We start from the raw sequence: 25,050 nt of genomic DNA, 5'->3' as shown, positions 1-25,050 counted from the left end.
GGGCTGGGGAAAGGACTTTGGGCGACGGATAAACATAAAGCACGGTGGGTTCTCAGTTCTGTGGGGAAGCGTCGCTACTACCATGGAGGCTTGGGCAGAATATCTCGAGTGACAGAGAGCATGCGCTGTGAGCAACAAAGAAAGAGAGGCTGTGGTTCTTGTGAAGAAAGAGAAGAGGGGGTGGTAGCGCTACTATGCATCATGGAGTATCCTTAGCGACAAAGACTCCATGAATTCCGTATGCAAGAGATAGAGGGACGAAGAAATTGCAATGGAACGTGACCTTCATCGATGATGGTTGTCGTAAAGGAGTTGGGCACTCTTTGTGGAAGAATGTGAGATTGATGCTTGCTGCAGATGTTCGTCACAATCACTGATCTTCTGCTTTGTGAGGGAAGAGAAGCTATCCTAAAGGAATTGGAAGCCTCTTTGACATGGTTGTGATCTTATGCTGATTTGATCATGGGAGATTTTTGGGTACTGAGAGAAGGACTGTTGGTGGCGCTGTTGCAGCTTTGTGGGAGTTACGAGCTGTTGTTCTTGATGGAGACTCATGAGTGTGGGCTGTGTGGGCTGTGGGTTCATAGTATTCTAAGGCTGACTGTTCTCTGAGTTTTGGGAGGAAGTTCAGTTCTAAGTGTATCTGTTTCGGGCTGTGTAGTCTTTTGGCTCTCTTTGAGTCTGTGTGATCCATGTTCAATCAGTTTTTTTTGTGGGGGTTTGTCTCGGTGCCTATTACAAAGACACATACTCTGGAATCTGGTTCATAAGCTCATCATCTATGAGCCCACATTGCAGCTGATCCCTATGAAGTCTCAGCTATCTGACATGGTGAAGTACATAATTCCTGGTTGTCTTTCTTTTTTTTCTTATCATCTTTTTGGCAATCCTACTGGGGACACGAGGAGTTTTGAATTGAGATTGGGTACTCAAGACAAAACGGCCCAGAAGAATTGGCTGGGGAATGTTGCTGGAATTTCTGTGTGGTTAGGGATTGAAACTATGAAGACAAAGCCTCGCATGAGAGTGATTCATTGTGAGTTATGTGGGGAGTGTGGACACAAGAGAGATAGATGCCTTGATGTTGAACTTCGGGTGACATGCCTCCGTGCTAAGTTTCAAAAGGCTTTGAAAGTGATTGCTCTTAGGAAGAAGAATGCAGATGTAGGGTAAGTTTTTTTCAGTAGAGTGATCATTTTGTTTTCTTCCCAGAAGAGGTTGGGTGGTATTTCTGGTTGGAAGTGTGTTTGAGATAAGTTAGTTAAGAGGAGAGATGGCTCATGAATTTCCTCGATTTCACGGATTGCCCAATGAAGATCCAGAGAGGTTTTTAGAGTGCTTGGAGTTCACAACTCTTATTAAAGACATGAATGCTCTAGAAGTCCTTCTTCAGATTCTATCCTTTTGTTTGTTGGGAGAAGCGAGAACTTGGCTGCAGACTTTCTCTGCAAGGATGCGTGATGATCAAGGTGCTCACAGAAACCCGACTTATCCAGAGGTGAGGACAGCTTTCCTGGACAGGTTTATGTGTGTTAGAGATCCTCATGGCATTTGGAGAGAGCTATGTTTATTGCAGCAACAACCGACTCAGTTAGTGGATGAGTATGTCGGTAAGTTCACTGTGTTGTGGAATAAATGGCCTATTACTTGAAGTTCCTCCCAGAGTCCTAAAAAAGGATAGGTTTATTGCTGGTCTGAAGCCGGAGATTAGGATAAAGATTGAATGTAAAGAGCTGGTCACTTATGAGGATGCTCTCAGGGTAGCAAAAGAGAAGGAGAGAAAGCAGATAAGATTGTCACAAATGATGCAGGAGATGCCAATGGTTCAGCATGTGCCTGGACTTATCTCTCATGTGAAGCCAGAAATACAGAAGCCTGAAGTCAAGAAGGAGGAGAATATAAAAGAAGTAACTCATGAAATGTTGGAGCTTATGAAGAGTTTGAGTTTGAACTTGATGAACGGTAGGGGAAGAGGTAGATCATCAGGTGGTTATGGCAGAGTCAGTATGCCTTCTTCAAATAATTCAGGCCCGTGGTAGGCAGGACGAGGTCAAGGGTCATTTGCACCTTGTGTCCAGTGCTTTAATTGTGGAGAGTGGTGACACGTCCCAGCACTCCTGAAACCTCTGATCTGCAAAACAAACACACACAACGTGAGAAACTGAGCAGGCTGCTCACCACCCAACCATGACATCTACGGGATGTGATCTCGAATCAGGAGATGTTCCCTCCGAGCCACGAGCTGAGCTACTGGCACGAACTCCCAATCAGATCCAAACCAGCCTGGTGTCCCATACCACCAGGTGGCGCTGTGAAGCCTAGGACCTGCCACTGGGCCTTGGGCTACGCTAAGATGCAGGCGCGCGTCCGCTCAGGATCAGACCTAGCACCTAGGAACGAAACTTGCTCCCATCGGCACACTGAGAACTGAACCCCCTGGGCCCCCTTTTATAGACTCAGGCCCCCAGCGCCAAAAATAGCGAAGACCTATAAATGGTTCGTACCCTTGCCACTCAACCCGAGAATCAAGCCTGCCTAGCTCTAAGCCTCCCCAGGCTACCTGAGCTAGTCTTGTGTACCCAGTACACGTCAGATACCAATCCATGCACATGACATACTCCCCCTCCTCTAAGAACTCACTCCTGAGTTCGCTAAAAAACTCGGAAATGTTCTCTGGAGGTTTTGTAATGTCTCCCATGTTGCATCCTCCTCAACACGATCCTTCCACTTGATCTTGTATTCCATGATAGATTGATTACGAATCTTTCTGTCACGAAATTCAAGAATACACTCAGGTTCGTGTGGAATAAAAGTCAAATCTGTAACTTCTATTATCTCGTGAGGAGAAACAAGTTGATCATCCGCACCCAAAACTTCTTTCAGTCTACTGATATGAAAGACTGGATGTACTTTAACATCAGGAGGCAATTCTAGTCGATATGCAACTGGTCCAATTCTTTGAATGACCTTGAACGGACCACAGTATCTGGGAGATAATTTCGGAACCAAACCAGTACTTAGGCTCTTGGATTCCTTGGGAATTCGCAAATATACCATCTGTCCTTCAGAGAACTCTCTAGGTGAACGATGTCTATTGGCATAAAATCTGTCCCGATCTTGGGCACTTCTAATAGACTCCTTGGCAAACTGCAACATTTTCTGCATGTCTAGCAAGAAGTTCTTAGCAGCATCATTTTGAATTCCTTTTAATCCAACCATAACTGGTGACTTAGGTTGAAACCCGTACATAAGCATAAAAGGACTGTAACCAGTACTAGAATGCTTTGCACTGTTGTAAGCAAATTCTATCATAGGTAGATAATCTTCCCATGAAGACTGTCTCTTAGATACATATGCCCGAAGCATGTCTTCAACCAACTGGTTAACCTTCTCTGTACTGCCATCGGATTGTGCATGATCCGAGGAACTCATACTTAGAGTAGTTTCTAACTTCTCAAAAACAAGTGTCCAAAAGTTACTTGTAAACTTTGAGTCCCTGTCACTGACTATGTCAGATGGCAAACCATACAGCTTAAACAAGTGGTCCACAAACTCGTGAGCCAGCTGAATAGCTGAAATAGTTGTTCTAGTAGGTAAGAATCTAGCCATTTTTGTCAAACGGTCGACTATGACCCAAATGGAGTCATGATCCTTGCGCGTACAAGGCAAACCAGTAATAAAATCCATGGAAATACTTTCTCATTTATTACCTGGAATCTGTAATGGCTGTAATAACCCTGCGCTTCTAAGGCGTTCGGCCTTAGTAACCTGACAAACCCGGCAATCTACTACATAGTTCTCAATAAATGCACGCATTTTAGGCCAATAAAAGGTATGCTTCACAAGAGACAGAGTCCGATGTATACCCGGATGTCCAGCACTAGGAGCATCATGACACTCCCAGAGAATCTTGGATTTAAGGTCCATAACATCTGGCACACAAATCTTTTCATTCCGGAACAGCAAGCCGTTCCTAATCATCCACTGACCTCCTGCCGCCTATACCGTAGGTGGCACAATCCCTGAGTCCTAGTCAACCATGGAGCTCCCATCCTGGACTCTCTGCCAATAAGAACTGAAATGACTATCAGTTGCGTATAGCCCTCTCAAGGATTGAAATAGGTCTGAGGATATTTCCGTAAATGATAGAGCATTTACAAACTTAACTCGACTTAAGGCATCCGCCACACTATTCAACGAACCCTTACGATAACGTATTTCAAAATCAAAATCTTGCATTAATTCTGCCCGTCTAGCTTTCCGTCCCCTCAATTCAGATCCATCACACACATACTTAATTGACTGATGATCAGTCAATACAAGGAACTTTGAACCATACAAGTAGTGTCTCCAAACCTTAAGAGCATACACTACATCATAAAGTTCCTTCTCGAGTGTGGGCCAACGATATTGAGTGTCGTCTAGCTTCTTACTCTCGAAAGCTACAGGTCTGCCCTCTTGGAATAGAGCTGCCCCAATCGCATAATCACTCGCATCGGCCTCTAAAACATAAGGTCGGGTAGGATCTGGTAATGCAAGAACGGGTGCTTCCTTGATAGAAAACTTCAAGGTTTCAAAAGCCTTGTTCATTGCATCATTCCAAGAGATCGGCTGAGTAGACCTGCGTGCACGACCTTTCAATATGTTTGTCACGGGTGCTGTGATATGTGAATAATCACGCACAGACTTCCGTAGAAATACCGTAAATCCTAGGAAAGAACGAAGTTGTTTCACAGTCTGAGGAATAGGCCATTCTAAAACCTTCTGGATACGATCCAGATCAATGCTAATACCTTCAGAAGAAATCTTGTGTCCTAAGTAAATGATCTCCTTCATAAAGAAGTCACATTTACTCATCTTGGCATAGAGCTTATGCTGTCTTAGAATAACTAAGACAATCCGGAGGTGTCCTATGTGATCCTCAAGCGTTCGACTATATACCAAGATGTCATCTAAGAACACTACAACAAATTTGCCCAGAAAATCCCTAAACAAATCGTTCATCATCTGCTAAAATGTGGCAGGAGCATTGGTCAAACCAAAAGGTAATACAAGAAACTCGTAGTGACCATACCTAGTTCGAAATGCGGTTCTATCTATGTGTTTAGCATAGATACGGATTTGGTGATAACCCGTACGCAAATCAATCTTAGTGAAATACTTCGCTCCGGCCAAACGGTCTATCAGATCATCAGAACGAGGTAGAGGATATCGGTTCTTAATTGTCACTTTATTTAACCGTTTATAATCTATACACATTCTCCAAGTGGAATCTTTCTTCTCTCTTAAGAGGACAGGTGCACCCCAAGGTGATTTACTTGGGCGAATATAGCCCATATTCAGGTAATTCTGTAGCTGTGAAGCTAGCTCATCCTCCTCTACCTGGCTCATCCTATAAGGTGGTACACTAATAGGTTGAGCCCCTGGGACTAAGTCTATGCGATGATCTACTGCCAGTTCTGAAGGTAAACCTTCCGGCAGTTGAGCAGAAAATACATCCTTAAAACTATCTAACAACTTTCTCAATTCACGGTGTTCAAACACACTTAAATCATTCTTGTTAATGACAGAGACAACAAATGAAGAAAGCGTAATCAAAACACACTGATAGACATCATAATCAAAAGTGTTTAATATATTCCGAAGCTGCATCGCAAATACAATAGGTCCCTGAGAAGAGGGAATTTTATCACACTGAATACAAAATTGGGTGTCCTTATCTACATGCTCCGTCCATCCAATCTGAATATTGTGGGTTTTAAACCACTCTATTCCGATTAACAAGTCTAGATGCTCCAGGTGCATAACATAACACGTAAGAGCCCCTGTGTGAGCTTGAATCCGGATAGGAAGCGCTTCAACCTTGCGATCCCAAAACTGCTTCCCAACTGGAAGCTGCACCTCATAGGTGTGATCGCTAGGTACTGTGGACAGCCCCATCTTCTGCACAAATTCGTAATTAACAAAGTTGTGAGAGCTGCCTGGATCAAAGAGAATGTGAACCTGTTGGTCCATAACTTCTCCATAAACTCGGAAAAGATCATGGGAACCAAACAACGAAGTATTGAAAGTGCAATTACAATAAAGTGGGCAGGTAATGACATTTACAGAAATACTTGTCATCGAAACTTGGTTCGCTCCCTTGGCTTTGGTACTTGGACCCGCCTGGAGCTTCAGTCCAAGCACTAACTTTTGATTCTTGCGCTTTGGACATTCATTCTTGGTGTGGCCCTGCTCCTCGCAATAGAAGCGACGTCCTTCTTTCTTAAGCTTCAATGTGCGAAGGAAACGGGCTCGACCATTCTTTGCCTGAGTCAAGTTTTTCTTGGAGGCGTTGTCCGTAGACTTCGTCTCCCCGGTACCAGTCGTAGGCTGAAAGAACTTGCGTTTGTTCTTTCCAATCGTGTCGGAAACTGTAGTTACTTTTGCACCGGCCATGGTATCATCATAAATACGCGCGTAATTCATGGCCTCTCACAACGTTGTACATTTGTTGTTCTTAATTTGCAACTTGTATGAATCTGGCAAACCATCCACAAAGAAACCTAACAAGGTCACTGGATCCATCTTTGTGGCCCTGGTCTGCAGATCCCGAAACCTTTGAAGATAAACTTCAAATGACAAGTTGAGCTTTGACATATCGAGGGCTTTAAGCTTGCCAACGATATCATAATCGTCCTCCTTCTTCAGGAACTCCTTCCTGAAGACCCCTTCGAAATCTATCCATGTATCCGGCTTAGGCTGGAGTTCCTTCCACCATAGCAACGCCTTTCCTGACATGAAGCCGGCTGCAAGCTGTATTTTCTTTTCATCTGGGTATGGGTGGAACTGGAAGTGTACTTGCCACTTGTGTAACCAAGTGTCAACCACCTCCTTAGTTCGAGACTTTTGATCTCCCGGAAAAAGGGTCTGGAGTTATGTTCGGACCTAGCACTGAAGCCATGGCATCCACATGCGTGAGTGCCTGCACCGTGCTAGCCAAAAGGGTGAGAGTCGCCTGAATCCCTTGGAGTTGCTGTGTCAACCCCGTTTGATTCGCATTAACCTGCTCGAATTTTCCATCCAGAGCAGTGGTGAATTCACTGAAGGCCTTCTTCGTAATCAGATCGTCATAAAGACCCTGGTCTTCCTCTCCCACAGGAGTGTAATCCAAATCCTGATCTCCCATGGTGAACTCGGGATTTGCAGGATCAGACATATCTGAAATCTCATTTGAACGAATATAAACTGAGAGAAATAACTGAGGGAATCGAAGCTGAAAGGAGAGTAGAGCAGAGAAGAACCGTCCCAAGAGATGCTGATGGAAGAAGATGCTGAAAACTGGCGAACAGCGGGCGCGAATAATCCCAGAGTCTCCCTCTTGCTGAATTCGCAACAGGCTGCAGTGTACGGAATTCTGCAACAAACCGTACTGTACGGAATCCTCCTGCTGACCGTACAGGTGACGCAAACAGTACAGATGGCTGATGTGGCTGTATGGTTGCTGACGTAGTCCGTACGGTTGCTAACGCAATCTGTACGGATGCTGACGCAGTCCGTACGGTTGCTGACGCGGGTGGTACTGCAGCTGACGTGGGAGTACGGATGCTGACGCGGGTGCACGGCAGATGACGCGGGCTGTACGGCAGCCTGTCGCAGGCTGTCCCCAATCCTGATGGCGCAATCAACGACGATGGGCAAGGAGGGCTTCTTGCACAAGGCTATGGCTGAGCTTGGGACCTTGCCAAGCTATATAGGGAATAGGGCAGCTAATTTAGGAAGCCCTGCTTCCCAGAAAAGCTCACCCTCCCAACTTTGGAGGGTGGTGCTTTTTCGAAAAAAGCAGCACCTCCCACAGGGTGGCCGCACCCTGTTCCAGCCCCTTGCGCATCACCCTGCCCTGGCGGAAACTCTTTCCAGCCCTAGTGCACCACACAGTCTCACGCCTCTGCATTCTCTACCCCCACGCAACCCCGACCAGCCACGATTTGCACGCCTGCTACTCAGCTCCTCTATTGCCTCTCCTACCTGCACCTCCGCTCTCTCCCAGCTACGCTCATCCCTCTCTCACCTAAACCCTTCAGCAAATTCGAATCACTCTCTCTCTTTCTCCTACCCTTTTCCCTACATCCTGACCACCCCTGATAACCCATGAACCAACCAGAATTTGCAGCAGCAAATTTCGAATTTTAGGACATACCTGGAGGAAGAAATCGTCCAAAGTACTCGCATCAGAAATTCCTACCTCAGGAGCTGGCTCTGATACCAACTGACACGTCCCAGCACTCTTGAAACCTCTGATCTGCAAAACAAACACACACAACGTGAGAAACTGAGCAGGCTGCTCACCACCCAACCATGACATCTACAGGATGTGATCCCGAATCAGGAGATGTCCCCTCTGAGCCACGAGCTGAGCTATTGGCACGAACTCCCAATCAGATCCAAACCAGCCTGGTGTCCCATACCACCAGGTGGCGCTGTGAAGCCTGGGACCTGCCATTGGGCCTTGGGCTACGCTAAGATGCAGGCGCGCGTCCGCGACTCAATCTAGGATCAGACCTAGCACCTGGGAACGAAACTTGCTCCCATCGGCACACTGAGAACTGAACCCCCTGGGCCCCCTTTTATAGACTCGAGCCCCCAGCACCAAAAATAGCGAAGACCTATAAATAGTTCGTACCCTTGCCACTCAACCCAAGAATCAAGCCTGCCTAGCTCTAAGCCTCCCCAAGCTACCTGAGCTAGTCTTGTGTACCCAGTACACGTCAGATACCAATCCGTGCACATGACAAGTGGGGACATTACAGCACACACTGTGATAAGCCTCCTCGTGCTAGAGGTGATGTTTATCCATTGCCAACAGGGTTAAATAATAGGGCGAATGATCATAGTGTAGAAGTAAAAGATGCAGGTCAGCCTAGTACCTCTGGAATCTGTAAAGCCACTGCAGAAGAGAAAGGGAAAGGTAAGGCAGTTACATTTGGCTTGTTGGAGTTGGAGGAAGTTAAAGATGTCATGCCATTAGGGAAGAGAGATAGAGAAGAGGAGGTTGGTTCAAGTGCAAAGAAGGGAAAGCAGTCTGAGGAGATGATGACCTACCAAAAGAAGAAGAGCAGGAAGCCCAAAAGGAAGTACAAAACTGCAGATTATCCCATGGGGAAGGAGCAGGGAGATTATGATTTGGTGGAAGATCTTTCAGCGAGGAAACCGGACATTACATTTGCTCAAATGATTGGTCTATGCCCAAAGCTTAAAAAAGAATGGAGGCGGGCTGTAAATCCAGCAAAGAAGAACTCTCATAAAGGTACAATTAAGCTGATGTTTGTCTCAGAGTTGCTGGATCTTTTACTTGTTGTAGAAGCCTGGCATAAAGGAAAGGGTTTTGGAGGCCTATATAGATGGAGGTGCACAGATTTGTGTGATTACCCACGCTTGTGTGAAAAGATTAGGACTGAAGATATCCCGCTTCTCTAGTTATCGCATCAGAATGGTAAACCACTCCAAGGTGAGACTTTAGTGATAGTACCTGGCCTGGAGGTTGAGGCATTCAGTGTTTCATGTTGAGTGGATTGTCATGTGATGCCTGCGGGGTTGGGAGCCTATTGTTTGATTCTTGGAAGGCCGTGGTTGAGGAAGGTAGGTGCAATTCAGAATTGGCAGAAAGGAATCTTTTCTGTACATACGAATGGGAAGAAATTGAATTTCGATATCGTAAGCAGGGCTGAAGTTTCAGATTCAGCAAGTGAAGAGGAAGAGAGAAGTGAAACCAGCAGTGAGGATGAGAGTTTGGTGACTTCAGAAAGTGATGAAGGAACAATAGCATTGGTGGATTTGGTAGATGAGGATTCACAGGTGGATTTTGTGGGAGAGCAGGGTTCAATGAGGAAGAGATGGATAGGTTTGAGGTTATTGAGGATTTAATGCAGCCCAAATGTTCTCAAGAATCAACCCAAGTGTTGATTGAGCAATCATTGAATTCTGATCTCAATGTTGAGGAGAAAGAAGAATATTTGAAGATGTTGCAGAAATACCCCAATTTGTTTATCACCTCTTATGAGGAGATCAGGGGATTTAAAGGGAAGCCTCTGAGGATTGAGCTGCAGAAAGGTGCCAAACATGTTTTTCAGAAAATAAGGAGATTAAGCCCGGAACAGAGAGATGTGCTGAAGGAAGAGGTAGATAAGCTTCTCAAGGCAGGAATAATTTATCCTGTAGTTCACTCTGATTGGATAAGTCCTGTGGTCATAGTGCCAAAAGGTGTAGACAAATGGAGAGTCTGTGTTGATTACAAACCTCTGAATGCAGTGACAAAGAGAAACCACTATCCTCTGCCTTTTCTAGATGATATTCTTGATAAAGTGGCGAGTCATGAAATGTACAACTTGTGTGATGGATATTCAGGGTACTTTCAGATAGCCATAGCCCAAGAAGATCAAATCAAGACTACCTTCATTACCCCCTGGGGCTGTTTTTTTAACAGGAAAATGCCTTTTGGAGTTACCAACGGCCCCTCGCACTATCAGGAGAATTCAGATCTGATTTCATCACCCTTCTTGGATAAATTTTGTAAAGTGTTTATTGATGACATCTGTGTGTACAGTGGGAAGAAGGGAGCACTATGGAAAGCTGGATCAGGTATTCTATGAGATTGATAATAATGGTGGTCAATTAAATCCTAAGAAGACTCAGTTAGCTCGGACCAGCATTAAAATATTGGGGCATATTGTATCTGAGAATGAGCCGGATCCAGGTAAAGTAAAAGCTTTAGTTATGCTGTCCTCTCCTAAGAATACCAAGCAGTTGCATACCTTTCTCCAAAAGGTGAAGTATCTGTCGAGATTTATTCATATGTTATCTCAGATTTTGTATCCTCTTCAGCAGGTGGTAAAATCTGAGCCTCTGAAATGGACGACAGAGAGTGAAGAGGTGTTTGAGGCAGTTAAGGAATCCTTGACTCATATTTCAAGTGTAAAGCCACCAGATTATTCTAGGACTTTTTATGTGAATCCGTCTGTAGGACCAGATGCTATTGGTGCTATTCTTTTGCAGCAGGGAGAGGGTTCCAGATATATGAGGCCAATCTACTATGCCAGTAGGGTGAAGAGTGAAGTAGAGAGGAAGTATTCAGCGGCTGAATTGATCCTGGCTAGCCTCTTGTATGCCTGTAGGAGATTTTGGTCTTATCTATTGTCCAAGCCTGTCCAAGCCTTTTGTGGTTCTCACCTCATGTTCCCTACTGCCTCATATGTTGAATAGTACAAACATCTCCAAGGGCATGATTAAATGGATAGTAGAGTTACAGGAGTACTCTTTTACCTTCTTGGTTGAGAACTCTACCAGAGCTTCCTTGGCTGATCTCCTCACCTATAAGGAAGGACCTATTTTAGTTGAAGATGTGGAAAAGAACACTGACATGAATGAAGAAAAAGTACTAGAGGATGCATTTGTTTTACACTCATGCCTCTGTGGATACTTCTTGGGACATTCTAGCGAGCATAGCATCCTGGCATATCTGGAGAGCCAGATGCACAGAGGCTTTGGAGGGTACTCAGGTTCATCCCTCGCACACATTGGCTAGTATCTGGACAGACACTGTACATACTTTAATGGCCGTATGGACGAGTATGCAGGGAGACTCCCGTGCAGCCTCAGCTAGGAGGGCTTCTTTCTTCAGGGAATGGAAGGATTCTCCTTTCTTCTCTGAGACTACTACAGGGTTGAGGTGGCACTTTCAGCCTCGGCCTTGGTTGTTTTCCACCTCACTCTGAGGGGGTTTTATTTATCCTCATGATTTCATGATGTATTCCGCTTAATATAAGTCTCTTTCTTGGAAAAAAATGCACATGATGCTGCGCAGGAAATTACAGCAACTTATGTTGATGCAGTAGGAGTGCAGGAGCCCTTATACAAAGCAAGGGAGACATTAGCTTGTGAGGAAAGCTTCCTGTTAACTGGTAAAGTGCATGAAGAAGTTCCGAAACAAAGAAAATACAGATTTATTAAAAGCTATACTTCTTATTGTCTGATAGATGATGTTCTTTACATGAAAGGGGCTGATCTGGTGCTCAGAAGAATTCCCTGGCATGAGGAAGTTTTTCATATTCTACAAGCTAATCATGAGGGAGTATGTGGAGGACATTTTGCTTTCAAAATCATGCTGAGGAAAATACTTACAGAAGGGTATGTGTGGCCATCCCTCCAGAGAGACATAAGACATTGGTGCAGGTCATGCCTACAGTGTCAGCAGATGAGTAAGAGGATCTTACATCCAGAACTCAGAAATATAATGCTTGCTTATAATATTTTTGAGAAATGGGAAATAGATGCCATCGGTCCTCTACCCATGACAGCCAGGGGAAATTGTTATGTGCTGACAGCTGTGGATTATTTGACGAGATGGGCTGAAGCACGAGCAGTACAGGCTGTCAATGCGAAATATGTGTGTCAGCCCTTTGATGTTCGGACCGATGCTAGCGACTATGCCACACGAGCGGTACTGGAGGAGAACGGCCACCCCATTGCATTCGAAGGACGTATGATGATTCCAGCCCAGACCAGGTACTCAGCTTATGATAAGGAGCTATTTGCAGTGATCCATGCCTAATTTTCTATAAGGACAGGATTTCACTCTTTGCACAGATCATTAGACATTGGGCTGGCATCAGACTATGCTAGCTGCTCAGTCCGACTGCCAAACTCGATGGAGCCAGACTTTTCAAGAGTTTGGCGGAATGATCGAGTACCAGCCTGGGTCAAAGTATGCCATGGTCGATGCTCTCCAATGACGAGGAATGGTCACTGCCATCTCCATAGTACATGAGTCTTTTCTTACAGAGACGTGCACTCAATTTATGATAAGGAGCTATTTGCAGTGATTCATGCCTTTAAAAACATGGAAAATTGTCTATATAGATAGGATTTCACTGTTCGCAGAGATCATTAGACATTGAGGTGACTTCAGATTATGCTAGCCACTCAATGGTCCGAGCGCCAAACTTGATGGAGCCAAACGTTTCAGCAGTTTGGTGGAATGATTGAGTACCAACCCGGGTCAAAGAATGTCGTGGCTGATGCTCTTAGTAGATGGGGAATGGTCACCGCCATCTCCATAGTACAAGAGTCTTCTCTTGTAGAGACGTGCAACCAGTACCATACCGATCTAAATTTTCAGGTACATTGGTACAAGATGATAACCGACACGACGACTATGCTATACATGATGGCTGGTTGTTTTTTAGAGGACACCTTTGTGTGCTGCCCCAATCTGTGCTACCATATTCCATGATATGCATGATTCCACAACCGGCGAGGGCCTAAACCATTCAAGGTGATAGACATCAAATAATCATCTTGTACATTGCAATCTATAGAGGCCAAAGGCGCTGCACGCACTCTCGAGAAGATCGAGCGCAAATTTTCTAGCCTCATTTAGGCAACGATGTCCACCAGTATGTGCCTCATTGTCAATGTGTCGACAAGTGAAGGTATCCCATGGGAAGTTGCCAGGACTACTTCAGCCCCTTGAGATTCTGGATCAGCCTTTTAAGTAGATTAGTAGGGATTTTGTCATAGACCTTCCACTTGGCATTGGTTCCAAGAACACCATGTGCCAGACCATTGTGGACAGGTTTAGCAAATTTTGTCATGCTTATTCCATGCAAGGGTACCATCGATGCATAGGACACAGCTCGCCTTTTCCTCAAATGGTGGCATCGAGATGTGTGGTATGCCACGTATCATTGTATCATATCATTGTATTGGATAGAGATTCCAAATTCACTAGTCAGTTTTGAGAGCCCTGTTCGACAACTTTGGTACAAAGCTTAGTTTCTCCATCAGTTTCCATCCGTAGTCAAATGGCTAGTTAGAAGTCTATAACCAGCTTTCATTCGACATTTCGAAGTGCTATGTTGCAGATGCATAGTCTCGATGGGAGCAATATCTACCATTGGTTCAAGGGATCCTGAATGACACCCATTCCTCCAATGTGGGTAGGGCTCCCTATGAAGCAGCCTTCGGCAAAAAGTTCAAGTCAGATCATGGTGTCCATGCAAGACCGCATTGTCAAAGCACAAGAGGTATACCAGATGCAAGCCAACAAGCATCCATGTGATGTGGGTTACAAGGAAGGGCATTGGATTTATCTCCGGATCATGAAGAAGCACCTTAAGTAGATTGGGAAGAAGTGCCTGAAGCTCTCACATCAAATCTTTGGCCCCTTTTTGAACATTAAAGTTATCGATGATGGACCATGTATCTAGTTTTCCATGTGTCGTGGCTCAAGCCATATGTGCGTCTGGCTAACAACGGTTCTAGATGTGGAGCAGCTCGAGATTGTTGATGAGGCATAGGTGGTCGAGCCTAAGCAAATAAGCAGCCATGTGGCAGTGGGTGACTGCATAGATCGACCTGACAAGTCGGGATGAATTGGGCAAGGGGTCAGCCTTGGTCAGTCAATTTAGGGCCCAAAGGGCCTATGTAAGGGCAACCCTTTGGCCACTTCATTCGTCTACCTTTCAGGCTTCTAGGGATCTAGCTATGAGCAAGTCTTCAGGCAAGATCAGGGCGGAATAGGCAGCAGCAGATCAGCAGCCTCCCCCGCACCTTCTACAAGGTTAGTAGACCGGTTCAGTCCAGGTTACGGCAGCCACAAGGGAATGCATTGCGCAGCCCTAAGTTCCAGCTCTATGGCAAGGGATTCCCCTCTGTACGGTATTCCTTCCTTTCCCTTTGCAGTGAGGGTATTCTCTCCATACAGTACTTATTCTTTCAGTTGTATTCAGCCCTATTGGGTAGACAGATATTCAGTTATTATTTCCCTCTTCAGAGGCCCTTCATATTCTTCCCTCAAATTCTCACTCACTCCACAGTTCCACTTGTGTTTGAGTGCATTAATCTCTCAATTCAATTAGTAGTCACTAATTTGCTTCTTCCTTCTCTACTTCACCTGCATCAATTCAGGCTTCTCTCCCTATCCTTTTCCTTCACCTGCATCAAGCTTGGAAGCTAGCCCTTTTTCTTCTCTCGAATCTCCAACTTCCTTCCAAGTTCCTTTACTTCTTGAACTCTATCAAAGTGATCTCCCCCTTCCTCTCGCCTGCTATGCTTTCCCTCTTTGAGCTTGATCAAAGATGTATCTTTTGTAATGTTTTCATTTATGTAGATATATAATATGTATGCCTTATTAACCTTAAAAACCGTACTCCGTTTCCACCGTTTCTTTTGGTGGTTGAAACTCCACAACACCATTTCCCGCTGTGCTTTGTATCACTGTTTCCGAAACTCCTGGGAACTATGGGAGCTGCAAACAGCCCGCTCTCCCTCCCACAACTTACAAGCCCCCTCTGACTATGGCACGTGGGGAGACCCATTCCCTAGTACTAGAAAGCAGGAACAATCTAAGTATCCTAGCAAGGGCTTCCTTAGGATCATCAGATTTGTCATCAGCCTCATCCTTGTCTTTTGATTTGCCCTTGTCCTTCTACCAACAATCTTTGGCCAGGTGGCCAGTCTTCCCACAAACATAGCACCGGCTCTGTTCTTTCTTCTAGACTTTTGAAAGAGCTTCAACACCGCTTGGACACACGCAACTTACCTTGAAACAAGAGAACATATTCCTCCTCCAAGAGAAGGGCGCAGATCATCAAAATTCAACTGAGATGTAGAGACCTGGCACCACAAAACTTGAGAAACCATATCATACTCAGTGGAAGCTTGGGAGGATAAGGTGTTAGAGGTCAACATCTCTTGATGTCACCTAGAGAGAGAGGGCCTTGCTTGTGCGCCCAACGAGAGGCTAGAGTAGGTTGAGAGAGGGCATGTGTTCTAGATGTGCCCGCCCCCCGTGAGGGTAGTCTAGGGTAGGGCTGACAGTACGATTGTGTGGCCATCCTAGGCCACTTGCTGTGAGCCTATGAGGAGGCGCACTACCTGGCTGCCTGGGGGGGGCTTGTATGGCCACCTGTGTGTGACACAACACCCCTTTTATGGCTGGGTGCAGCCCTTGGAGGGCATACTGCAGGAGGCCTAGTCGGGCCCTGTTTGGGGAGCAGTAGGGCTAGTACCAGCCCCTCTTATAGGGCTGTGGGCAGCCCTAGAGGTGGGTCGGCAGAGTGGGGTCGGCCCCTTTGAGCAGCTGGTCGGTGCCCTAGCAGGCTGGCCAACTAGGGCGGGCTAGGGGCTATATATGTGCCTCCCCCCTCCCCTCCTTTTCCATCTTCTTGTGTGGTTTTTGCCCAATGATATAGAGGGCTTTTCCGGGAGATCCCTTGTGCAGTCTCTCTCCCTCTTCCCCCTGTGTGCTTTTCTTTGCTGAGTGCTCTCTCTTTCTCTCTCTCTTTCCCCTGTGTGCTTTTCTTTGCTGAGTGCTCTCTCTCTCTCTCTCTCTCTCTCTCTCTCTCTCTCTCTCGCACTGTGTGTCCATTCCGCTACGCACTCTCACATGGTATCAAAGCACGGATTGACTCAGGATCCAAGTGGCGTGGAGAGGTCATAGAGCCAGCAAGCTGTGCGAAGCTACAGGTCAGGAATTCGAGGCATTTTCAGGGCAGATCCTGTGTGGAGTATTTGCGAGGGAGACACGGGCTGTTTAGGTCAAGAGGGGGCGGTATAGAGGCTGCTGTTTTTGGCCAGAAACCTCTTCTTTTTCCATCCTGTCCCCTCCCTCTTTGTATAGCTCTATGCAGGCCAGCAGAGTGTGGTATTCAAGGCGAGCTTCATTGAGCAGTGGACTGTTTGGAAGCATCAGAGATTGAGGCGCCTAGTGTTCAGAGGCTCTCAGCCTGAGGAGATCTAGAGGTGGGACAAGAGGTTGGAGTTGCTGCAGATTTGCTTCTCCAACAACCTCGGCATCCCCTTCACTTCACTTCTTGTCTGTATGTCTTTCTCCCAGTATTCTTCCCATCCACTCTCAGTATTTTCTCCTGTTTTTGCCACATTGCTACCCTAGAATGTAAGAAATCCTAGATTTACTATATTTAGAAATGTGCTAAGGAACAGAAAGGAGACTAAAATAGCAGAGAACAAGGAATATTTGTATTGCTTGAGTGTCTGTAGTATTTGTAGTGTGTCATCCATACAATTGGGCCTCTCTTATATAGACAGTGAAGAGTCACACATGAAAAGGTGTGTACTCCAAAGTGTATGTGCATGAAGAGGTATGTACCCCTTGTGAAGGGTGTGACCCTTGATGAGAGGGTACATTACAATAGAAGTGTCTCTTCAATAGAATGTCTCTTGTAAAGGGTTGTGCCTTATAGGAAGTGTCCTGTCGAAAGGGCATACCCTTCCACAAGTGTCCATTCATCAAACCATCCATAAGTCTAGATATAGAGAAAGGAATACGTCACACATCGTGACATCCCCTCCCACTCAAAATAAGACCTGGTGGAGATAATGAACTGATGTAGAAAATATCAAATTCTGAAAATACTGCTGTAAAATGTCAGGGTACTGCTGTAAGTCTTCATCAGATTGCCAAGTAGCGTCGGAGTCGTCCAGATCTCGCCAAAGAACAAGGAATTCCGTGATAAGTCAATGTCAAGTCTCTCGCTGTCGATGGTCCAGAATACGCTTAAGAATAAGGAGAACATAATCGTCTTCGATTTCTGGGACATAATCACCTGCAGGAGGAACTGCTTCATCGCCTGGAATGTACGTCTTTAGCCAAGAAATATGAAATGTCGGATGGATTTTACCCCATGATGGTGGTAATTCCAATTTGTAACTTAAAGGTGAATTTTTCTTGACGATCCGGAAAGGTCCATAGTATCTAGGTCGCAACTTAGGAAACACAGACTTAACCGTCTTATAGCGATGTGGGGCTACAAATAATAGCACCATGTCACCAGTGTTAAATTCCAGGTGACGTCTATGTTTGTTGGCAGACCATTGATACCGCTCTTGCACTTTTCGCATATGATCCCTGACTTGGAGTAGAATGTCTTGCATTTCTTGAACCAGTTGATCAGCTAGGGCCACTCGATGTTGAAGTACAAAATTCGTTGGTACAATCGGAGTGTGTCCATAAGCTGCTTGAAATGGAGTCATGCTGATGGCACTATGGAAAGAGTTATTATAAGCAAACTCAAGGAGTGGTAGATACTCTTCCCAAGCTACTAGGCGTGACTGAATATAATGTCGAAGCATTTCTTCCAGAACTTAGTTGACTCTTTCAGTCTGGCCATTTGATTCTGGGTGGTAGGCTGAACTGAACAGTAGAGTTATTCCCAAAGATTCGAACAGTGAAATCCAAAAGTGACTGGTAAACTTAGGATCTCTGTTGGATATGATATTCTTGGGCAATCCATGGTGTCGGAAGATGTGTTGTATGAAGAGTTTGGCGATGTCCGGAGCCTGTGCATTGATTTTGCAAGCAACAAAGTGTGCCATTTTGGACAATCGATCAACAATTACGATAATCTGAGTGTTACCTCTGGAGGATCGTGGTAGTGTTATAATGAAATCCATGGAAATACTTTTTCACCTTTCAGTTAGATACAAGATAAGACGACAAACAAATGAGCTCATTATGGCTCAATTATGACCTTAGAGTACGTCAATAGATAGTCTAAGCTGTTAGGAACCCGTGGGTGTGATCAGAATTGAATTCTGACAACTTTGAAATTTTAGGGTTTTTGGGAGTGACACGTGGCAATGCACCTTCCAAACTGATGAACTCAGTGAAAACCTAGGACCTAGATACAAGACTCAAGAGCATATGTGCAAGGTAGACAACAAAAAGGAGAACTTCAAGCTCAGGTTTCAACTCTTGGCTTGCCCAATCCACAAGGAAGAAGCCTAGAACAATCACCACTTACATCCAACATTAGAGACAAGCACTAGTTTCTAGAAAGATAGTAGAAACAACATGAAATAGTGCTGTAAATGAGATAAACTTGACAATACATGCTCCCTTCGTGACTTGACCTTTTTGTAGATGAAGTCCTTGATGCCTCTGAAGCTACCTTGGGTGGGGAGAGTGTGGAAATGGGGCTGGAATGAGAACAGCTTAGAAAAACAGCCTGTAGGCTAGAGAGAGAAAGCTTTTACGGAGTGATAGCTGTAGAGAGAGAGTGCCAATGCTGATCCCAAGGGAAGAAATGTAAGAGAGGAGCTGCTGCTGTTCCAAAGGTGCACAGAAAGGGAGAGTTCTGCAAGGGAAATGGGCTGGAACAGTAGAGAGAGAAATTCTGCAGTAGAGAGAGAAAGACTGCAGCAGGAGAGAGAAAGGGGCTGTGCCTGCTCCAGGCTAGGAGAAGGAGAGAGGATGCTGCTGCGGTTCCAGAAGAGCTGAGAGGGGGCAGATTTCTAGAGAGGAGGGGCTGGAACTGTAGAGAGAGAATGTGCTGTTGTAGAAAGAGAAAGTGCTGCTGAGGTGAGAGAATGGCCTGGGGAGAAGCTGGCTGCACCCAAGGAGCTGAAGAGGTTCTGCTGCATCATCCAAAAGGAGGGAGAAGAAAAGTGACGAATTTTTCATGTGAGGAATGAAGGGGAGAGGCCTTCTTTTATAGGCTCACCCCCCCCCCCAGGCCTAGAGTGGAAGGTGGACACTTGTCCCAGATTTTTGGTGGGCTGCAGTCCCAAAGAGGACAGCCCACAACCTGCCCCAAATCTACCAGATTTGGGGCCAAACAATTGGCCTGCATGCCCTGCCACTTGCCATGCATGCTGCCACATGTGTGGGACAGGTGGACTGACCTGCCAGCTCAGATTCCATGTGGCAGTCTGCCACATGTCAGCTGCACCTTGGTCTTGTATCTCCATTTTCAAGAATAAAGTGAGCCTGGATAAGGGGGGGGGGCCGTCTTGGCCCCTCAATCATATTGCATTTTCCATCCAGCTTAATTGCAAACTCTTAAGTTCAAGTATATGTGTTTGGCAACTCGCAATCATCTCATTCAAACGCCTCTGCAAAATCCGTTGTCTGAATTGATAAAAAGCACTGAGTAGTTTACAACAGATTTGACAAAGTTTTGTATTTGGATCTGTTAGCTGTACATCTGTGTGTACTCTCTCTATCTGAATTGTTCTCTCTATATACATACAGGCACACTGAGTAAGTTGGCATTTGAAGTTTTAGTTGTGAGCCAAGAGGCCAAGTGTTTGACGACTTGGAGATCAACAACTAGGACTTCTCCAATTGAATGGTGCTGAGCTTGTCGAGAAGGTGCTGAACTTGCCAAGGAGGACTTGCAGTGAGTGCAGAAATGAGTCAAAAGACTTAAGGTCATCTACACCCTACCATGGAATCCAGTTCACTTATTTTGAATTTCCATGAGTCTAGGAAGCTAGACGGAACCAACTATCCTACATGGAAAGTGAAAGGTTCATAGTCATCTAGTGGCCAAGGAAATCTGGGGGGTGACAGAAGGCATGGAGCCAAAACCTGTCGACGTGTTGGATGCCTCAGGGAAGATCTAGATAGCGTGAATGAGTGGACCCTGAAGAATGCACTCATTCTCTCCATGATTATCAAGATGATTGTGGATGATTTGATGCTTCACATCTACCTGGCAGATACAACACATGAAGCATGGATTGGACCCTGAAGAATGCACTCGTTCTCTACATGATTATCAAGATGATTGTAGATGCTTCGATACCTCACATCTACCTGGCAGATACAATACATGAAGCATGGAAGATCTTACAAGACCGTTATGAACAAAAACACAGGGAGACTCCAGAATCTACTGGTCACCATGATGATGGGGGAAGGAGAGTCAGCCCATGATTTCCTTGTTAAGGTCAAGAGCAGCTGGTCACAAGGTGGACATGTCACATGCACCCTTGCACTTGGGTGCCATGTGACTCGCTGGCTACATCAACAAGTGCTTCTCTCAGCCTTAGGCCAAGTCCATGTTCACTAGTACCCACTAGAGAACTTAGTAGAGTCGTGTTTCTTTGTTAGGTTTGGAGTAGGGTAGGTGCAGTCCCTTGTAGGAGCCCCAAAGGGGCCCCCAAGTGCGTAGGGGAAATGGGGCTGGGAGAGGCGCCTTTTATAGGCAGCCTCAGCCCCCCAAAGTAGGCCAAGTAGGCCTGCCTTTGGCAGACCCTACCAGCCAGCCAACCAACTGACCTGCTGGTCAGCCAGGCTGGCTGGTCCAATCGGCTGGCTAGAGTCCTATAAAAGGGGCTCTTGGTGCCCCCCTTTCATCTCATTCAGTTCCTCCTGCCTTCAGCTCAGTTCCAGCCCTTGTATGCTGCATAAGCCCGCTCCAGAAGTTGCTGTACAGCAGCAGCACCAGCCATAAAGATCACGATCCAAGGGAGGGTGTCCTGCAGCACTCAGTCCAGTGTTTGGCCAGCAAACAAGTTGAGGTGTGCAGTTCTGTTTCAGCAGCTTTCCCGGCTTATATTTCAGCTCCTTTTCAAGTACCCTTTCAGCTCTCCTCTCTCAGTTTCTCAGCTCCATATCTCATCTCTTCCTGTCATCTATCTCACCCACAAACACTTTACTGCATGCCCATGGACAGCACTAGCCTCATCATTAGCCTTGCACCATGCTGTATAATGTCAGCGTGGGCAGCATTGAGGCCTTGGTTGTGGCTGGAACTGCTTCTCAGGCTTTGTGGATCAGCTCTCCATATTCACGGTGTCATCCTCAAGAGTTGCATTTCATGCGCTCTAGACGAGTGTCCTTTGTATTTCAAGTTCTCCATTGGAAGAGGGGGCCCTCAGTGGGTACAGGGCTCAATCAATTCTCGACTCTATTTCTCTAGCCCTTCTCTCTCTCCCCCCTCTCTGTAGTGCATACACAAAAATGTCTCACAATAAGGTTTAAAGGTGGTCTCGCTGCGATTTACACAATCATTAACGTTGCATTTTACAGGACTGCAATCAATTGGCCATGCTTCTGGCTTATGGGGTCCTTGCTAACAAACATTGCAGTGTTTGCAGCGACGCAGTGCTCAGAGTATGTAATCTTGGATAACCCAGTTATAGGCCTAGCTAACTTGTGCATGAGTGCATGCTTCAGTTGGTATCAGAGCCACTCCAACCTCTACTTGGATGACGTTCTTTCCTGCGTTTTCTTTGTGCAAAAATGTGTTATGAACGCATTGATTTTTATTTTTGAATCAGGGCTTTCAAACGCCATGGAGTTGAGTGTGAGGATGTCAAATCTGATCGCTCGTCGTCCTGATGATTTGATGCATGTTTTTTGTTAGAAACAGCAAGGGACAACAGCGAGGTTGCTTGTTTTTGGTTCCTTATATTGCCTAAAGTAGAGGAGATTTGCTGAGCATCCAGTAGGTGGCTGCTTCCAGCAAAGAGGCAAAATGCTGGCAGCAGGTGGGCAAACTTGTATAGGGGTACCAAGAACTAAGGCACACCATGTTGCAGCTGAGTCACAGCAGGGCGCACCTCCCTAGCAGGTGTGCTGCTGTTTTGTGTGCTACAAAAAGTTGCTTCAGACTTGCACACACTCCACATGAGTGCTGGGCACTTGAACTTGGCATGGTCCTGCCACATGTTGGGTTAACAGACTTCACTTTTGTGTGGTTTCCTTTCCACATGAATGTTACACCACATCTTTGCTAAAAGCCAACTTCTCCACACTAATGAACTCGCCCTCTCCCTTCAGCCTGTTACTCCACCCATATAGCTCACCCATCTGCCTCACAAATTGCTTTCGAACTTGGTGGGCTCCACATAGGGATCGTGCTCTATCTCAAATCTTCTCTCTGTTTCTCAGATTGAGAAACTTTAACACCTGTTTTGGGGCAAATGTGGTTTTGGGCTGGTTGCTGGGGATTCGAGCCATTCTATCTCTAGATCCTGTCAAGCCTTGGTGGTGGCATCTCGCAGACTTTTTCGTACTTCTGAATATAAAGTTTTGGGTAAAAAATAAAGGAGTCCGAGCTTTGTGACCACATGCAATCACACATGGAACCATTCGCCTCGGTGCATCATGATTCGTATTTTCAAGAAAGAGTTCAATGTTGGCTAAACAACAAGAGGAACGCACCTCTTTGAACGCCTATGCATCCTTCGACTCCTAGAAACTCAACGGGACACATTAATTTAAGCTTGACGCCCGCAGGTGCCCTCACAAACCGAAGGTTCGTAATTTTTCCAAAGGCATCGAAGTTCACCTGCACAATCGTAGACCAGAGCTCTTTAAGGCTTTCAGCAACTCATAAGGACGAAGTTACGTAAAACTACCAATGCGACAGCGGGACTCCAGTATTTCTTATTATGACGAATCAAGCAGGATCTCAACTTACAGTTCTCGGTAAAACTCGCTCCGCATATGTTTCCATCTCAGACTTTAACCAGCTATACACATTTAAGATGAAGACGGTGGACAGGAATTCTCTGTGGCCCATTTTATCCCAAAGCTCTGAAATTTCCTTGTCCCTCAATAAGACCAACAAGTCGTTGCCCGAAGGCCCCTGTTGACCTTCGCTTCGTATCCCTTCAAAGAGAACAGCCGAGATTAGCCCTCTAGCTCTGTAGAAAGCAGCACCAGGACCGTCTGGAGTCTTACGTCGCGCAATGGCAGTTAGCCGAGGAGTCCATTCAGCTCCTTCTTCATGCGATACATTTCCTCCGTGGCCGAATCTACACCCAAGCCGATGACTACAGAATTTGAAAAGAAGATTGCCCGAGCGGCCTTGCATCTCAATCATTTCAAACATGAAGCTAAGGCCGGTTCCTCATTCATCTGCACTCGAATCAACGTAGATGAAATCCTTCTGCTGATTAATGCCAAAGACTTCAAGTTTTCATCTTCATCTATCTCAAACCGTGACACCGAGGCCCATACTGGATGTCTACGATAAGTCTGCTATGATGGGTTGTGAACGACACTCGAATTCGGAGGTTGGGCATCGTGTGTTGGTCATCTCGAAAATCGATCGCTTCTTTTTCGAGCCACCAAAACGAGCGCTTCATCGCCCACAACGAATTCATGCCGAATCTGGTTGAGCAAAAAGCTTCCATACACAAAACTGCCCATCAAGCCAAGCTGCAAATTGATGCATGAGGCAACAACACTCGATATATGCAATTTTTGGTTTTATGAAAGCAACAGATCCGACAACATTTTGGTTTCAAAATTTTGAAGCTTTTCTTTAGTTGATTTTACAAAAGATACAATGATGAATATCATTCATAAGGCCTGCCCGCGATCGAAAAATAAGACGAACTAAATGTGCAGCATGGAAAAGGGGGCATAAAGTTGAGAGAGAGAGGGAGGGAGAGAGGATTTGAAAGAAATTAGCACAATGGGAAACTTGGACCAATAAAAAAGTCGCACGAATCCGAAGCATTGGTGTGGCTCCACGTGACACGAATCCCAAAAAAAAGAGCTTTCTGAAATGCCCCTCGACTTCACTTAAGCCTTCATATATGGTAGGCCAAAAACGAGATGAACAAGGTTCATGTGGCCTTCCTTTTGTTGCATGTGGTGAGGTTTCCCCTTTGTTTTGGGTTGTTTTGTGGGTGTTGTGTGAATTTTTAGTGTAACAAAGTATAAACGAGTGAGTGGTTTGACCAATATACAAAAGAAGTTCTGTGTGTCTCAGTTGTTGTTGTTGACCTCGTCTATATATGGTCAATAGTGGACCCATGGACAGATGTGGGTTCTGTGATGAGTTGTGTCATGTTGTGTTGCATGAATTGTAGTAGGTTTGACCTCTTTTTACTGTTGGAGTTGTAGTCAATATTGAAATCGCCTACAGTTACGTGAGTTGGAATGGTGTTGTACAATTCTTGTAACATTTGAATGAGAGTGCTTGTTTTTACGTGTGGTGGTTTGTAAATGTTTATCACAACAATTGGCTTTTTAAAATCCTACTTTAAAGTTGTGACAAGGCATTCGCAAGCTTGTATGAGAATGCTTCTTGTGTTGATGGTTTTGTATTTATGTAGTAAGGCCTAGGCCTTGTGTTGTGTTGGTGTTGTCAAAGCCTAGTAAAGCAATGTTGTTTAATGAGTGGGCATTTGTCTCTTGCAGGCAAAGTATTGAGGCATCCATGATTGGTCGAGAGTTGACAATGTCTTGTTTATAGTAGTGAAATGACCTTGTGTTTAAACTTTGCAATGTACCTAGCTTGCTTGTTT

At 45.5% G+C, this 25,050-nt stretch overlaps 1 protein-coding gene across 1 annotated transcript in view; it reads right to left on the bottom strand.

Moving 5' to 3' along the window:
• LOC147879839 (uncharacterized) overlaps positions 1 to 23,981 on the bottom strand; it is a 42,724-nt gene extending 18,743 nt beyond the window's left edge. Inside the window, exons 1-2 of the mRNA XM_087372102.1 lie at positions 23,211 to 23,981; positions 22,952 to 23,078 (exon numbers count right to left, since the gene is read on the bottom strand). Of these exons, the coding sequence (XP_087228228.1) occupies positions 22,952 to 23,078; positions 23,211 to 23,624 (541 nt within the window). The 5' untranslated portion in view covers positions 23,625 to 23,981. The remainder of the gene's footprint in view (positions 1 to 22,951; positions 23,079 to 23,210) is intronic.
• Between the last annotated feature and the right edge of the window lie 1,069 nt (positions 23,982 to 25,050).

Source organism: Dipteris shenzhenensis, chromosome 33, assembly GCF_047967505.1.
Source record: "Dipteris shenzhenensis isolate YYH24624 ecotype China chromosome 33, Dip_SZ_1.0, whole genome shotgun sequence".
Taxonomy (NCBI): Eukaryota; Viridiplantae; Streptophyta; class Polypodiopsida; order Gleicheniales; family Dipteridaceae; genus Dipteris; species Dipteris shenzhenensis.
The sequence above is the reverse complement of the archived record's forward strand: the minus strand, read 5'-3'. Positions and strand labels throughout refer to the sequence as shown.